The sequence below is a fragment of the Centruroides sculpturatus genome, unplaced genomic scaffold (assembly GCF_000671375.1).
Source record: "Centruroides sculpturatus isolate CEXI.00-Female unplaced genomic scaffold, Cexi_2.0 scaffold190, whole genome shotgun sequence".
In the NCBI taxonomy this organism is placed as follows: Eukaryota; Metazoa; Arthropoda; class Arachnida; order Scorpiones; family Buthidae; genus Centruroides; species Centruroides sculpturatus.
The window spans coordinates 434,146-450,714 of record NW_019384543.1 but is presented as its reverse complement, the minus strand read 5'-3'; the positions used below and the strand labels follow the sequence as shown (position 1 = coordinate 450,714).

General features: G+C 30.3%; 2 protein-coding genes across 2 annotated transcripts in view; both read right to left on the bottom strand.

The window, feature by feature from the left end:
- LOC111623416 (ubiquitin carboxyl-terminal hydrolase 8-like) overlaps positions 1–16,569 on the bottom strand; it is a 127,065-nt gene that overhangs the window by 20,364 nt on the left and 90,132 nt on the right. The window contains exons 16-20 of the mRNA XM_023365988.1: positions 16,454–16,558; positions 16,148–16,384; positions 16,099–16,103; positions 13,352–13,472; positions 3,773–3,803 (exon numbers count right to left, since the gene is read on the bottom strand). Coding sequence (XP_023221756.1) covers positions 3,773–3,803; positions 13,352–13,472; positions 16,099–16,103; positions 16,148–16,384; positions 16,454–16,558 — 499 coding nt within the window. The remainder of the gene's footprint in view (positions 1–3,772; positions 3,804–13,351; positions 13,473–16,098; positions 16,104–16,147; positions 16,385–16,453; positions 16,559–16,569) is intronic.
- LOC111623427 lies at positions 8,895–10,092 on the bottom strand. Its single transcript, XM_023366002.1, has 2 exons — positions 9,737–10,092; positions 8,895–9,671 (listed from the first exon to the last, which is right to left on the bottom strand). The coding sequence occupies exons 1-2, from the start codon at positions 9,800–9,802 to the stop codon at positions 9,000–9,002; spliced, it is 738 nt and encodes a 245-aa protein (XP_023221770.1). The 5' UTR covers positions 9,803–10,092; the 3' UTR covers positions 8,895–8,999.

Genomic DNA, 16,569 nt, shown 5'->3' with positions numbered 1-16,569 from the left:
AGCAAGATTAACCTGGAAATGGACATTTCACAGCTGAGGTTGATAGTATATCACCTTGGTCAACTCCTGCGATAAATGTCGACCTTAGCTTAAAGCAGTTTCCTAAGGAATCCACTCCAGATTACGTCTACAGACAGCACTTTGCAGAAATTCATACCATGACATGAATTTAATTCTATTTATACTGACAGATCTAAATTGGATGATTATGTTGGCTCAGCCTTTGTTTGCCAGGATGAAATCTTGGCAGAACAAATTGCACCGAATTCATCTATCTTTACTGCAGAACTGCAGGCTATTCACCTAGCCTTAAAAAGTATGTAATCAGAAAAGGTCATCATCACTGCGTGATTTACACTGACTTAGTTAGTGCACTTCAGGCTTTGATCTCGTGTGAACCTAGTTCTCACTCCATAGTGACTAAAATCCATAAACTGTTTTGCCATCTTTGTGCAAGTAATACTTCTGTAAAATTTTGTTGGGTCCTAGGCCATGTAGGTATAAGAGGAAATGAAGAAGCTGACGCAGCTGCAAAGTCAGCTAGTCCTTCACAGCATACAGTGCATATTGAAGGAGGTGATTTGAAGCTAGTCGTTAAGAAACGATTAGCAGAGAGATGGCAAAGTGTGTGGAACGCACAAGTCCACAATAAACTACACAAGATCAAACCTTTGGTAGAAAATTGGACACAGTAGGCAGTATGATAGGAGATCTGAGGTTGTCCTTACTCGTTTGAGAATTGGACACACACTACTGACTCATCAATACCTTCTGAAGGGTGATGACCAGCCAGTATGTCAGTATTGCAACTGCTTTCTAATTGTAAAACACATACTATGTGACTGCTCTGCCTTCGCGACGAGGTGTAGACAGTATTTTGGAAATGCAAGTCTGACAGGTGTTTTGGGCCAAAGGCCAAATCTTAACAACCTACTGGACTTTTTAAACGTCACTAATATGTATAAAGAGATTTAATTATTTATATACAGTGGTACCTCAGGATACGAAATTAATCTGTTCCGAAACTGAGATCATATCATGAAAATGTTGTAAGGTGAATCATTTTTCCCCATACGATTACATGTAAAACCAAATAATTCGTTCAAACATGAAAAACACTCAAATTAAAGCTAAGTAGTACATTTAAAAAAAAAAAAAATAATAATTATAGTAAGGAAAACACTGAAAAATGTGTTTTATAGTTGTAAATGTGTAAATAACCATAATAGAATAATAATTGATTAAAAAAAATGTAGTTTTAGTTGCACTTTACCTTTGAGGATAGACAACGGTGGAGGTGTAAACTGGTGGTGGAAGAGAGGGAGAAGGAAAATGATGATCAAAATTTACATAACATAATGTAACATAGTGTATATAGTTATATACACTATGTAGTTATATATATATATATATATATTAAATTATACAAATGTACCATTTGTCATGACGCAGCTTGGCCTATGTGGTCCTTGTGCCAAAAAATGCCAACCAACCAACCCATGATATTCTGGCACCTCTGGAACCTCCTTAGGCCCAAGTCTAAAGATTCCATCAACAGCCAAGACCAAGACAGGAACTTTGGATCCTCTATACCCACTGCCTGTCATCGCTAGGCCCCTGCCACGTCCAGGCCGGTTCCCTACCTGGGGGGGTATTTTTAATACTGTATGCAATTCTTCTTTTGTTGAAGGTTGTTGTTTTCAAACTGTTTTCTTCAATATTTCCCCCAAAGATTCTAGTTGGGTGACATGTCAGGGCTGTTTGCCAACCATAGAAGTGATGGTATACAATGAATGCTCAAACCAGGACTTGATAATTTTTGCACATTATAATTAGCATTATCTTGTTAAAAGATATAATCATTATCTTGATACAAACAAGAAACTGTTGGAAAAAGATTTTCTTCTAGAAACTTAATATATTCTGTGGAATTAATAGTTCCATCAACAATATGCAAAGCATCAACGTCTTTGTCACTTATACACTCCCATACCATAACACTCAATGGAAATTTAACATTATAGCAAAGGCAATAATGCTGAAATTTTATGTTTTTATTGCAATACTTTGGATCTTTTCTGTCCAAGGCAAATTTCAAAGCAAGATTATTCTGAAAAAAATAAATTTTTTCCATTGTTGTTGTTTCCAGTTCTAATTTTTTTTTTAGCCAAGATAAACCTTGCTTTCTTGTTTCATAGTAAGCAGCAGTTTGTTTTTAGTCTTGTAAAGCTGCATTCATACTGACATTGACAATAGACCCTAAATGATAACAATGGTTTGTCTTTCATCATATTCATTCAATCATTGTCAGTGTTCACATTGTTCATTAGTTTTTGTCTTAGAGCAAGTGCAATTTATATTAGGCTTAGCATTATTCTGTGGATTTATGCATTTCGAGACCAAACTCAACTCATTTCTGGTTTAAAATGGATATGAAGAGCAAAATGTTAATTCTTCAATGTTGACAGCTGAATTTATTGCTGTTGTTAAGGAAAACATCAAAAAGTTGGCAGTGGGTCAGAGTTATTAATACTGAGAGAAAAACATAAGGAGATTTCTATGCTTTGGTCCAGAAATTATGATTAAAAGGCATCAAAGGATTTTTAAATTATTTTCCTATGTTTCCAAATACTTTCAACCATTTATGCTTTATAAGGCCTCTTTCTTTGACACAAGAGAGTAGTGGTTCCTCCATCTTGTTCAAAGAATTATGGGAAGTTCATGTTGATTGGCCAATACTGTTACAACTATGATAACTGTTGAATCTTGGCTAACATTCAGACATTGAACAACTAAAATGAAAGATCAATGATAACAACTAGTGTGAACATTTTACAGACAAAGACAAATTATAAAAATATCAGTTTTTGTCATTGTCATCAGCAGTGTGAATGCAGCTTAAGTTGAATAACCCTTGTTCTTGAATCAATGCTTGCATGTTACACTTCATACATCTTTCTTAATGGTGCTCATCCAGTCTTATGTTATTTCTGGCAATGTTGCATGTCAATTAGCCTTCACAATATGGCATAGTACTCCATTTTCATGTCTGCTTGTTGTTTCAGATCATTCTGAAGATTTGTCAATTGAAGCATTGCTACACTCTTGACAGTTGAAGAAAGAAGATCCAAACTTCAAGCTATTGTCTGAACAGATTTGCCTTCTTTATGTAATTTAATAATTATTTCACATATATATTTTGATAAAGCTGCTTTTCTATGTTCCATTTTTATACACTGTCATGATGACACTGCTAACTGCAGTTATGGCTTCCAAGTTTTATTTTATATGTAAATTTGTATTTAACATTGCACACTTTTTTTTTATAAAATCTGTTATTATTATTATTTTTTAAATTAAAAATAAAAAATACAAGACACTTTTTATACATTAAATGTTGTGTGGTTGAAGTATTTTGAAACAAGTGTTTCATTTTTATTATTTTATTTCACAATTAAAACAGCATTTAGACAAAATTTCTTATCGTCGTTTTATAGTAAAACCACTCCTATATTTGAATAATGTATTCACCTACATGTAAATAAAACATATTCAATTGAATGCCTATGTTTACAAAATGTAATTGACAGCTTCTTAAACATAACCAAATCTTTATGAAAGCAGGTTGTATTTATTTTATCATATGGTATTACAGCATTGTATTGTTAATATTAAAATTAACTGTTCATTATCATCTAATATGGATTTACAATAAATAAAATAAAATATTGCAAATGATTACTCAAAATAATGCAAAAACATTTAAACTTACAATGTCCTCCCTCTAATGTTCCATAATGATTCTGAAATTAAAAGAGAAATTAATCAAATCATTCTACATACTAATAAATTATAAAATATATTAATATAAAACCCATTTCCCCAAAAACTTATGTAAATAAGTTCCTAAAAGACATTTGTTATATTTAAAATAATTTTCTTTATAATTTAATAAAATTAGTCAAAAATTCAATATAATGAAAAAACTGAAATGGCTAATTTATTAATTACTAATTTAAAATGTATTTAAATTTATATATGATTTACATATTGTTCCAACCAGCAAAAATAATTTTATTTCTTTTCTTTAACTTAAAACTGCTAAGAGGTGGTGCTCTCTTTTCCACATGTACTTTTTTAAAAAAGGTTGTAGCATTCGTCTGAGAAGCCCTTCTTTTTTGTTTTTGTTCTTCTTCATGTTGTAATTCAAGGCTGAATCTTGAATGTATGTACTGTTTATTATTCATTTATTTGTAAATCATTCATATATTCATCAGGTGTTTGCTAGAGATGTTTATCGTTCTAATTTGTAGTCCACTGTCTGATTAGGCACACAACACATAACATAATTTTACTTACATTACATAAAAGATTCACATATAGAAAGTAGAGTATAATATCCAATAAATTGCATTTATATGAACATTTTGGCTAATTTTTCTTAAAGAAAAATTTAATAAGAAAAATTTGCCAAAATGTCAATTCCATTGTACGAAATAAAGTCTATTTTATTCATCTTATAATGTTCCTGTGTGATAAACTCTACTTAACAATTTTCTGCTTACTCTCAAAGAACAAGAAAGAATAAGAAATAATCAAGTATTAAATACAACTTTGAGTTTACCTTATTTTTCTCCCCTCATATTACTATATGCCAGGAGGCTCTTGTACAACTACAGGATCCAAATTCAGAGAGAATTCTGACCATTTCAATCTTGCAGAAAATCAAAATGATAGAAATTAAGACAATTTTCTCATTCTGGTATTTCTTTATACATTAAATATACAGTCGACCCCCTATAACACGGTAGATACGTTCCGTTCTTTATGAAATTGATGTTCTAAGAGTCCTTAAATACATGAGCCAATCACAGCACGGCACATATGCAGTTTACGGACTACGGCTGTTTGAAAGGTTTTCTTTCAAAAAATTAATCAATTCTAGACTAATTCAACTCAACATTTCCAAAATATGTATAATTTTTTGGGAATAATCCATATAAACTATGCTAAAAACAAAAAATTGTAGGATTACTTACCGAGTGTACACCGTTTGACGACGCCATTGCTTAAGCTTGTTTTTGTCGTGGAGCTTGTCATCGAATGGCGCACGCGTGCTTCCTGATAAATTACTTTTTTTGCGAAAAATTTGCTGAACTTTGGAGACATCATTAATATAAATATAATTTTTATGGACGTTAAATAATAAATGGTTTTTAATAGGTCCACTGCTCGTTTAAACTCAACGGTTTGTACAATATTCGCTGTTGGTCTAGATTCAACTAATCCTGTCACAACACAAGTTGGCAATGACGTTTTACCGAATTATGCAAGTTTTTTTTTTAGCGTGTTTGAATGAATACTGTCGCAATTTTTTCGCCGTCATATAGGAATCCGAACTATATGAACCTGTGTTATAGGGGGGGTTGACTGTACTTCTTACAACATGGTAGCTGCAGTTGATGGCTCAATTTTTCAACATTAAGCAAGCAATCCAGATGGTATTAAGAAAGCAAGGTACACAAACAGTATCAATTTTTTGAACTAATTTAAAATTATCATATATTTGTTTCCCCAAGCTACTAAATCACTGTTTCAAATTTTAAAAAAACTATTAATGTGGGGGAAATATTGATCAGGACTATAATTTTTTTGATGATCTATGTGATAAAATGATTGTTTGAGAACCAAAGGAGGCAGAAAAATTGTGTTATTTATATGATCCATGACCAAATAAATCAGGCAATATAACAAAAAAAAAATAATGAGAACAATGTAGCAAGGTTCCACTTTTGCTTATTGTCAAATTTACAGTAGCTGCTTAGATGTTTTAGTCTTTGATTGGTAATATTGTAATCAGTTCTTAAGTTTTTGAACACCAGTGTATTTACTAAATTTCATTTCATTATTTGCAGTCATTATAGTTTTGTTATTAGTTTCTCTGTACTGCATATATTCTGACACAAGGTGATTTGTCTGAAAAAAGTAAAATATAATAGAATCTCTGAAGTTCCCCATTATCTGAGACAAATCTAAGTGAATACACTACTTAACTATAAATGACCTTTTAAAGAAATTTTAAAACATTAACATATATTACAAAATTATTTGTTTCCATTACCTTTTATTATTTTAACTTCAATATGGGACAAACCATTCATATTAAAATGTAACTACAATAATATGCATTTATACACAGCTATAGCCAAAAGACGTAATGTCTACATTGCTTACAAGAGAGGCTCAACTATGTTTGACATACTATGTAATGGGAAGGACATGTCTGACCCGATAAAATTGCCAGGAATATATCGGATCCCTGTTAGGGATGAAAGATTCGACAGAGATCTAGTTTACATAGGGTCTACGAAACGCTCTATGGGGGTAAGAATGAGTGAACACAAAGCAGACATACGTCACAACAGAGCCACCACGTCACTGTCGGTGTATGCTTCTGACCCGGATATTACGGTTGACTTCGCAGGGGCAATGTTAATAGTTAAAACGACACAGATGGACCACCTCAAATGGCTAGAGGCAGTGGAGATATTTAAGGCACACACTTCATTGGAGTGCATTAATACACGGGAGGAGATGGCTCTTTCGTACGCTTGGCAGGCTGTTTTGCATAATAATTCGTAAAGATTGATTTAACACCGGATGATGCGGGGGGGACACATGACATGGAAGGCTAGAATACTACATCGTATGAATAACGAGAGAAATTACTTAATGATTAGAAGATTGAATGGAACTCTGAACAACCGGGAACACAACGTGTACAATGCGTGCGCAATGGACACCAAGCGTTCGAAATATCATCATTCGTTTTTTGAAAAATTTCATAGCAGTGTTCCAGAATATAAAAAATCCAGTTTGAAAACCTGAGGAAGAACACGGAAGGTGTTCCAAAAACGTTTGTGCATTAATATTTTACGATTTTGCATCGGTTACAGGCTTAAGTAAGTCGTAATTTTGTTTAAAACAGTAATTGATACGATCAGCTGCATAGATGAATATAAAGCAAAATTTATTTTGCTAATAAAGATCTGCAACAAAATAATCTATCATTTTCTAAATATGGCAGATAACCTACAAAAACATAAAAATCTAAATATATAAAATTACTTGTCCTGACTGACTGACTGAGTCACTGATTCATCATCGCCCAGAGCAAACTGCTGAACCTAAAGGGGTGAAATTTGGTACACAGTTAGGGTACGTCATGGAAACGCACACTAAGAAGGAATTTTTTGAAATCCCCCCGTGGGGGGATTAAGGCTTAACCTGAAGAACGGCTTCTACTGTGCTATTTTAGATGTGATTTTTTGTTTTCAACAACGTTTAGTCTTCATTGAGTACTTAGGTATATTAAATTGATAACATTTCAGACATTGTTATATATTTTGATGTTTTAACCAAATGTTTGAACTGTTTTAAATTCGAATTTGTTATTGCATATTGGTTTGATTATAGAACAATTGTAAAAGTTCCAGAAAATTGATCAAATTGAAAATAGCTCATTTGATTCTCAGCAGTAGGTGTCATATAACAATTACTATGGTTGTTGAAATACTGAATATAAATAGGGTTTGCTTACAAAACCTCCGCGGGTGAAGTCACTGGTAACAGTTAGTATTAATTATAAGATTGACAAATATCTCACGGAAATCCAAAAAGTAATTGAAGATTTTGAGGTAAGATTCCAAGATTTTGAAAAAATTAAAGAAATTGTGGAATTTATATCTTTTCCTTTTAAATCTTTTTCCTTTTAGTGTGAAATGCACTAGCCAAAAAATTTCAGAAATATTTCATATGGAGCAAAAGGCATTAGAAAATAAAATTATAATTTTACAAACTGATTTAAATCTTACAAGCCAGAAAATTTGAAGAAGATTTTTGGAAATACATCAACTGAAAAAAATATCCCAGTATCACCAAATGTAGTGAATATATTTATTCTTGTTTCGATCTACATACCTGCGTGAATTGGCATTTTCATACTTAAAGTTAACTAAGACTAAACAACATTTTGTCCTGACTGATTCTCATACTGAAGACTCATTATTATCATCTTTGTCAGGATATACACCGAATTATGATTCCTTGATTAGAGACATGCAAACTCAGTCCTCCCATTAATGTTACAATAATAAAATAAATTCTAAATCTGTCTTTATCTGTAGCTAATTTGAATTAATAAATATTGTTAATAATTCACGTTGTTTTAATTCCCCTGGACATGAGTTTTTTGAGTTAAATAATTATAGAATAGAATAGAATGTTTATTAACGTAATAGGCAATAGCAATAATTGTATAAACATCGTTCTTGTAACAGAAGGATGTTTATACAATTATTACAACTTTACATAAATTAACTTTTCGATGAGCATTCGCCTTCCGTCTGTTACAATCAGGGTGGTTGGATTTCACAATTTCTTGATTATCTACACAGATTTATTTCTACATCTAATTACATTTTAACTTATACATCACATTCAGTATGTACCTTTTTACCCGTTTTAAAAACACTTCAAATTTATTCATTATTCCGTTTACAATATCTCAATGTTTTTACATTACATAGATCTTATTTTCATTATTAAATTCATATTTATGATAGCTACTTCAACATAGTAGATTAATTTATTCTTGTTTCTTCATTTTTTGCTTTACTAAATACTAGGATCAAGTGTTTATTAATTATTAACTTTAACTGTCACTTCAAATTATCATACAGGTTTCCGTAGAACCAATAATGTTAGGGTCTATGAATTTCTTTAGTAAGACTTTATAATTTTCCCACAAAGACCCTATATTCACCAAAACCCTATTGGACAGAAAATTTTTTTTTTTTTTTGTTAGTCTCTCTCATATTTTTACTACCATTACATTACTAACATTTTTTCCTTTACTTTTACTTTACTATTTTCCAGTTTTACTAAGCTTTTATTACAATTTTTTTCAATTACTGTTTTCTTATTAGAGGAATATAAACTTAATTCGGTATGATTCTCTTGTCAGTCCTGTTCTTTTTAATCGTCTGTGTATTTCTAAGAGAACAATCCATTTGAAGAATCTTGTTTGTATTCATATCAATTGTATATATTATATTATCCTTAATATAGTAATCATCTCTTATTAATATTTTATTTTTAGTAGTTTTTTCCACTTTAATTTGATCCTGTAGTTTTTTTCTTCTAATTCTTGATCTAATACACAAATCCGTTGTAATTATTATTTTTTTCTCGGTTTCATTAACAATTTTTGGTTTCAAAGTCCAAAATCTTTTGAGAACTAAATTTCTATCTTTTACAGATTCCAGAATTACTTTTATTATTAGGTTATTCTTACTATTTTTAAGTTGAACTAGTCCTTCAATTTCTATATTTTTTAGACCTAATTCTTCGTTAATAAATTGTTTGATTTCTTGAACAACGTTCCATGTTTTAACCGGAAAATTAAAAATTATTATATTCTTATTTGTAGTCTCATTTACCAATTTATCAAATTCGAATTCCAACATACCTTTTATCTTTTCGTTATTTTTATAATTTTCTTCTAATTTTTGTATCTTGTAACCAATTATCTTCATCTCTTCTTTATAACTATTATTTTCTTCTTTTATCTTATTAACTTCAGCTTTTATTGATTGAATTTCTAAGTTTAACTGGCAAAATTTTTCCTGAATTAATTCATATATAGATCTTAACGTATATTGTGAATCGTCAATACCTTGTTTTTCGGTTTCTCTTGCCGGTTTAAAATAATCCTGAATTTTCGAATTTCTCGGGGTCCCATTATTTCTTTCGACCTTTTCTTCAATTTGGTATTCCTCACTTAAAATTTCCAGTAACTGTGTTTCCCTTTCTTCATCCTTGTGACTTTCCTTCCTAGGTCTACCTCGCCCCCTTTTTTGCATATTCAACTGACTTGACTGAAGTGGTGAGTGGGGGAGAGGACCAGGATTTATTTCAATTCTGGCAATTATTAATAGTATTTTAATCACTCCCAATGTTAAATTAATGTCAACAGCTCTAATTTGTACATACCACATTGCATAATTTTTTGTTATTTCCATCCCAAACTTGTTCTACCAACCTCTCAAAAAAAGTTCACTCGCACGCTTGACAGCTCTGACACACCCCNGCAAAATTTTTCCTGAATTAATTCATATATAGATCTTAATGTATATTGTGAATCGTCAATACCTTGTTTTTCGGTTTCTCTTGCCGGTTTAAAATAATCCTGAATTTTCGAATTTCTCGGGGTCCCATTATTTCTTTCGACCTTTTCTTCAATTTGGTATTCCTCACTTAAAATTTCCAGTAACTGTGTTTTCCTTTCTTCATCCTTGTGACTTTCCTTCCTAGGTCTACCTCGCCCCCTTTTTTGCATATCCAACTGACTTGACCGAAGTGGTGAGTGGGGGAGAGGACCAGGATTTATTTCAATTCCGGCAATTATTAATAGTATTTTAATCACTCCCAACGTTAAATTAATGTCAACAGCTCTAATTTGTACATACCACATTGCATAATTTTTTGTTATTTCCATCCCAAACTTGTTCTACCAACCTCTCAAAAAAAGTTCACTCACACGCTTGTCAGCTCTGACACACCCCCCGTTAAATAATTATGTTGTTTTTTATATAGTTAAATATACAGGGTATTTCAGTATGAGGTGCACTCCTGCAAGCTATTGATAGATTAGCAAAAAATAAGTCTAAAAATCTTATATCATTCTTCAATGATAAATTTTTCTGGCGCAAAAAAAAATTGTGAAAATGAAATCTTAAAATCAAATTATCAGCCACACTGTGCATTTTTATAACACCTTTCTCATATTTGTGAACAAATAGTACCACAACTTATATATTGCAATTGATAAAAAAATTAGATTTTTAGTAACTTAAAATGTAATTTATCTTGAAAAAGTGTTGAAAAACCAAATTTTTTAGGTACCGTCTAGGTATGGAATAAACTTATAGCTGCAAATATCAAAAGTTGTGTCTGGAAATTTATTTTCTTTATGAGCCTATATCTCAAAAACTTAAGTGATTAAAATAGTTTATCATCATAGTTAAAAATAAAAAAACAGTTTTAAACATATATTTTGCTTATCTACCCATAGTTTGCAGGAATGCATCTCATACTGAAACACAGTTTATAAACATAGTATGTATTTCACATATTCCCTCACCAATTAGACTATACCTATGACAAGAAGTCAATCGTGACACATTTTTAAGATAAAAAGTAGATCTTATGTACACAAAAGTTGGCCACTCCTGTTGTATTGTATTGCTAAAGTGATTCTCGCTTGTTTTGATCTATGTATAATTAAAAACTATATACAGTGGTGGCTGAAAGTCTTGCATCAGTAATCTGAAAATCAAACTTTTTATTTCAAACTCAACTTAAACAATATTAAATTTCAGGTATATATAATGTATTGTTTGAAAAGTACAGTAGAGCCTCGATTATCCGACTCAATCGGGGACTGGGGTTGGTCGGATAATTGAAAAGTCGGATAACCGAAAAGTATGAAAAAATTCATTATTAGTGTAGTATATTATTATATCCCATGTAATTAGTATATTAGTATACTAGTATATCGCTATTAACCTACTTTGCGTTTGTGAGATTCCGAATTCGGATGTGTTTATATCATCTCATCATAATATCACATCGTAGTTCTACCTTCATTCCACGGTGTCATAAGATCACAGTACAGCTATACTTTTGTTCAATAACTGTCAACTTTTACAACTGGGAGCTAAACATCTGCTAAGTTCTCAGGCGTAATAACGACGCTTTCTCATCACCTTTCGACCTAGTATAGCGATTTTAACAATTCAACATTAGAGAAGAACAAAAAAGTGAGTCAGTTGTCGCCAGTTCTTCCTTGGGATTACGTCGACGAAAAATCTGTGCTCCTTGGGATACATACCTCTTCGCTTGTGACCAATATCCAAAAAATCGTCTAATATCAAGAATCGCCTAATATCAAGAATCACCTAATATCAAAGAAAAAGAACTATTGGATTATTGGACTTCCCGAACTTTCTGTCTTACCGACGGGGATCGAGATCAAGCTTTCAAAAAAGGTAACTATCGACACGCGAACTTCTGTAAACTCTCTCTCTCAAAACGGGAAGAAACGTAATATCTTAATATCTTAATATTATTATATACTAAAGCGAGCAATGTATCTAATAGCTGCCCTAATGTATCTAACAGCAGCACTAATGTATATCCTATCGTTAACCATTAAACAGTTGTTACGTAAAAAAAAGCGTCTGAGTAAATCACTTCCGGTGCATTGTCTCTCCTTCTATCTCGACTCTGATCGCTCAGTTACGCGACCGCTCGCGTGACCTAATTAACGCGGCTTCCGTGTCCGCCGAGACGCGGTGGTGTCATCCTGACAGGGCACCAAAGAGGTGCCGACCCTTCGGTCACACGTTGAATTTTCATCGATGTTAAGCCTAACAAAAATTTTTTAAAATAATAATCGTCGCTATTGTATCGTTAAAAATAAGAAAATTAAGCCTCGTTTAAATACTGGCTCCCTTTCATGGTCGAATGACTGTTGCCAGCTAAAACACGTAAAAGTAATATTAAAGTAGCCAAGACATAGCCAAATATTGTAGTGCCACATCACTAGCGGACATTTGAAATTTGCCGACTAGGAATAATACAGTAGAGCCTCGATTATCCGATCCCCGATTAACCGAGGTGTCGGTTAATCGGGGATCGGATAATCGAGGCTCTACTGTAATTTGTTGTTGAATTTATATGTCAAAATGCAGGCTTGAAGAAACACAAATACTGCTTTCAAAATACCTTCTAACTTTCTGATCCATTAAAGATTTTCCTGACATCCTTTTAACTAAAAATTATACAGCTTAATCAGTAGTGAGTACATAGCTCCCATGTAATGTCTACTACTTCTGCTGTTATGATTTGGCAATGCCTATGGCCAAAAAATAATTTTTACCTGTTCAAATCACACAAAAAGTTGGTATTTTACAAGAGCTTGGTTTTAGTAGCTGTAAAATGTGCCTATGATCATTCTACTCTATTCCTTGTCTTGCTTAGATGGTGGAATGATAGTGTATATCTCTTTCTTACAGTTATTGTTTCAAAGTCTGAAACTATTTGTAATTTCTGAAGATAAACAAATTAGCAAATATTATTTTACAATACTATTACAGGAGTGGGTTTTGCTGAGTATTTGGCCAATATTCTGGACCTCACATAGTAAAGTACATGATTCAACCCCATAGCAAACAGCAATGAGCATTTTAATGTATTTTTATAAACTATAAACATAAACTTTACTTACCAAAACACCATAGAGCTGATATTTTGTGAATTTCTGTTTTATAAAGGAAGGTATTTCAAGTTCTATTGGAAAATCTACATATGTCTGTAATTTCTCTCTCCATATTCCATCAAATGAAAATCTATTAGAAATTTAAGAGTAATTTTATAACATGGAATTATAAAGTATATTATAAATTGTATTTTAAAGTGACACAGGATGTTTTAAATAATCTATAATTTATTTCAATGAGCATATTTCTGAACTATTTTAATAAATATTTGAATACAAATTTCAATTTTGATTTGATNCAATCCTTAACCCGGGGGCCTTTTACCTATTTATCAGTAGCACTTTTAAATGATTAATTAGTTCAATATTCTTGAACAGTAGGCATGTAAGTTAACTAGTAAAGCTAGAAAGTTAACTTGTAGCTGTAATTTAAAGGTCCCAATGAATTTAACAAGCGCTAAATGTTTTACAAGATTTTTAATAGATGTAAGACATAGTCATATGGTAGATTTGATTTATGATCATTCTGCGTAGAAGAAAAAAGAGGAGTGTTTAAAGAGCAATAGAAAGTGAAATCATGAGAACACTCAATGATTGATTGTTGACAGTAGATATGTTCTTGTCAACAGAGTACAACTTTTCTTTTCTGTTGTAATCAATATCCACTGTTAAAATTTACTTTAGCATGCGAAATGTTTCTAACAAGTAAAATCGTCATATTTTGTTAACACAAAATGCTATAAATTATTTCAAAAATCCGTGTGACTATACTAAAGAGGATAGATACACTACAACAAACAGAATTCGATTTGTATTTGAATAACCTAGGCCTACATGCATTTATGTAATGTTTACGTCAATTTATATTATCGGTCACGGCATATTGTAATTTAATTCTAGATATTACACTAAAATCTTTTAAATCTATAATGTATACCCTATATTATGAAAGAAAAGAATATGAAATAAACAAAGTTTAGACAAAATACATAGGCCTAAATTTTAGGTTATTAAGGAGGGTTTTTATCAATAAAAGAAATGTTTTTACACGGTTTATTTGTTTTAATAATATTTTAAATTAAGATGAAGTTTGGTTTTATTTAACAAATTATTTTTAAATATATTACAATTTGGTTAGATATAAAAAAACTAGACTTAGTTTAGATTCATTGATTAATTTAGTCTAAAAGTTAATTGGATCACCTTATTTATATAATATAACCAAGTTTTTATTTGTGTCTAATTAGCACTCCAAATTATAAATCTAATTGGTTGATGAATATTCAATGTGTAACATTATAGCCTACGTAGGCCTGTATGCGCTTAACATTTTATAAACCATTCACACACTAAAAACATTATATGTTCAAATTATAATATAGAATTTCAGGATGCAACATTAAAGAAATCAGTTTTAATAAATTTAGTAAGTTGTATCCAGTTAAATAAAAATAATTAATTACTTTAAGTTTATCAAATAAAAAATAATTAATACTATTTTTTATTTAAAAAGAAATTATAGCTATAAAATTTATATATAAGAATTTTTTATTTTAACAATTAAAATTACTTTATATTATGTAAAAGGAAACATACAGACACGTGCACTTATGCCTAAATTAATAATAATCTACATTAAACAATTTTAATTTTTGAATAGATTATGTAATATTAAATATGCTTGACTCATTCGTTAGCTAAATAAAGTTTCAAAAAATAATATAAAGCATGTATGAATTTTTTTTAAAATTAAGTTATTTGATTTTTTGAAAATATTTCTCTGCATTTTAAATAAGTATATAGGTTATCTTATGGATTTAAATAAAATAAAGAATTACCGTAATCACAAATAGCTAAGTTAGATATCATTGATGAATTTGGTTCATTGTCAATCGCCTATTCTAATTTTCAAAGTAGATCAGTACTTCAGAATTGATTAAAGAATATATAGTTTTATTTTTAATTTACAAAAATAAAGTCGAATTTGTCACCGATTTATTTATTTAATTAAAATGAAAATATAAACTGAAGATCAGAAGAATAGTAACTAGGTGATAAACTAGCATATTTCTTAAATCAGAATTGGAAGTTGAAAAATAAATATTTCAAATCTAGATGAAGGTTAAGGCCTAGAATAATGTAAGATCTGAAACATGGAGTAAACACTAAACTAAAATAATATTTTTATTCAGAAATAATTCTAGGTATTCATAACTAATCATCTTTTAAATTGTAGTTTGGTTAAAGTATAATAATTATTAAATTGTTAACTAAATTATAGCTTAACAGATTTTTATTTCAGATACATATTGGATATATAAAGAAGCTGAGATTTTAAAATGATTATATCCATAAGAAAGTGTCAGAACAATAAAAGACTTATGAATTCACAAAAATTCTTTGTTAGATAAGATTATTAATGAGAATGATTCAACTACTTTATATGTAGTACTTCAACAAAAATGGACAGAATATATTCTCTTCATTTTTGTTTTACTTGTAGTAATTCATAATGGAGACATCAATCATTTTAGGAGCTCATTATAATTGTGATAACTGTTAATATTCAAATCATTTTGTTCTAATTGTTATAAAAAAAATTCAAAATTTCACATTTATTCTGAAACTTAAATTTTTTTTTAATTTTGAAGATAGACTAATTAGAACATAGCAAACTAAATTAAATAGTGTTAAAGACTACATCAGACAAGGCAATTCTACATAATAAATAAAGCATTAAGTTGATTGAATGTCACTGAAACTATTAAATGTAAAAATGAATTTTTAAGAATTTATCAAACTTACTTTTAAATAACATTTTGTAGTTGAAGGAATTGGCAATGAAAGTAATGAAAATACTTCGTAGCTATTAGATGTTTTACTGCAATTTAAACACAGCAATTCTGATTGAAGCAAACCTTCGAATAAATTTGAAATAATTGATTTATTCATATTAGTATGATTCTCCCAAAACCTTTCCTGTGCTTCAAATTCAGATAGATTTTCTAAATTCAATCTTTGTTTTGGAGAAATTGTAACACTCTACAATAAAATGTAACAATTAAATCATATGAATTTTTAATTGTAATTTATCTAATGAAATATATTTACCTTATTAAGATCAGCGTGGAGTTTTTCTAATAATACTATAAGAAATTCGTGAGAGTCTTGTTGTTCATAACCAACACAGACTGACAAGTATTTACTAACAGTATTCTAGAAAATTT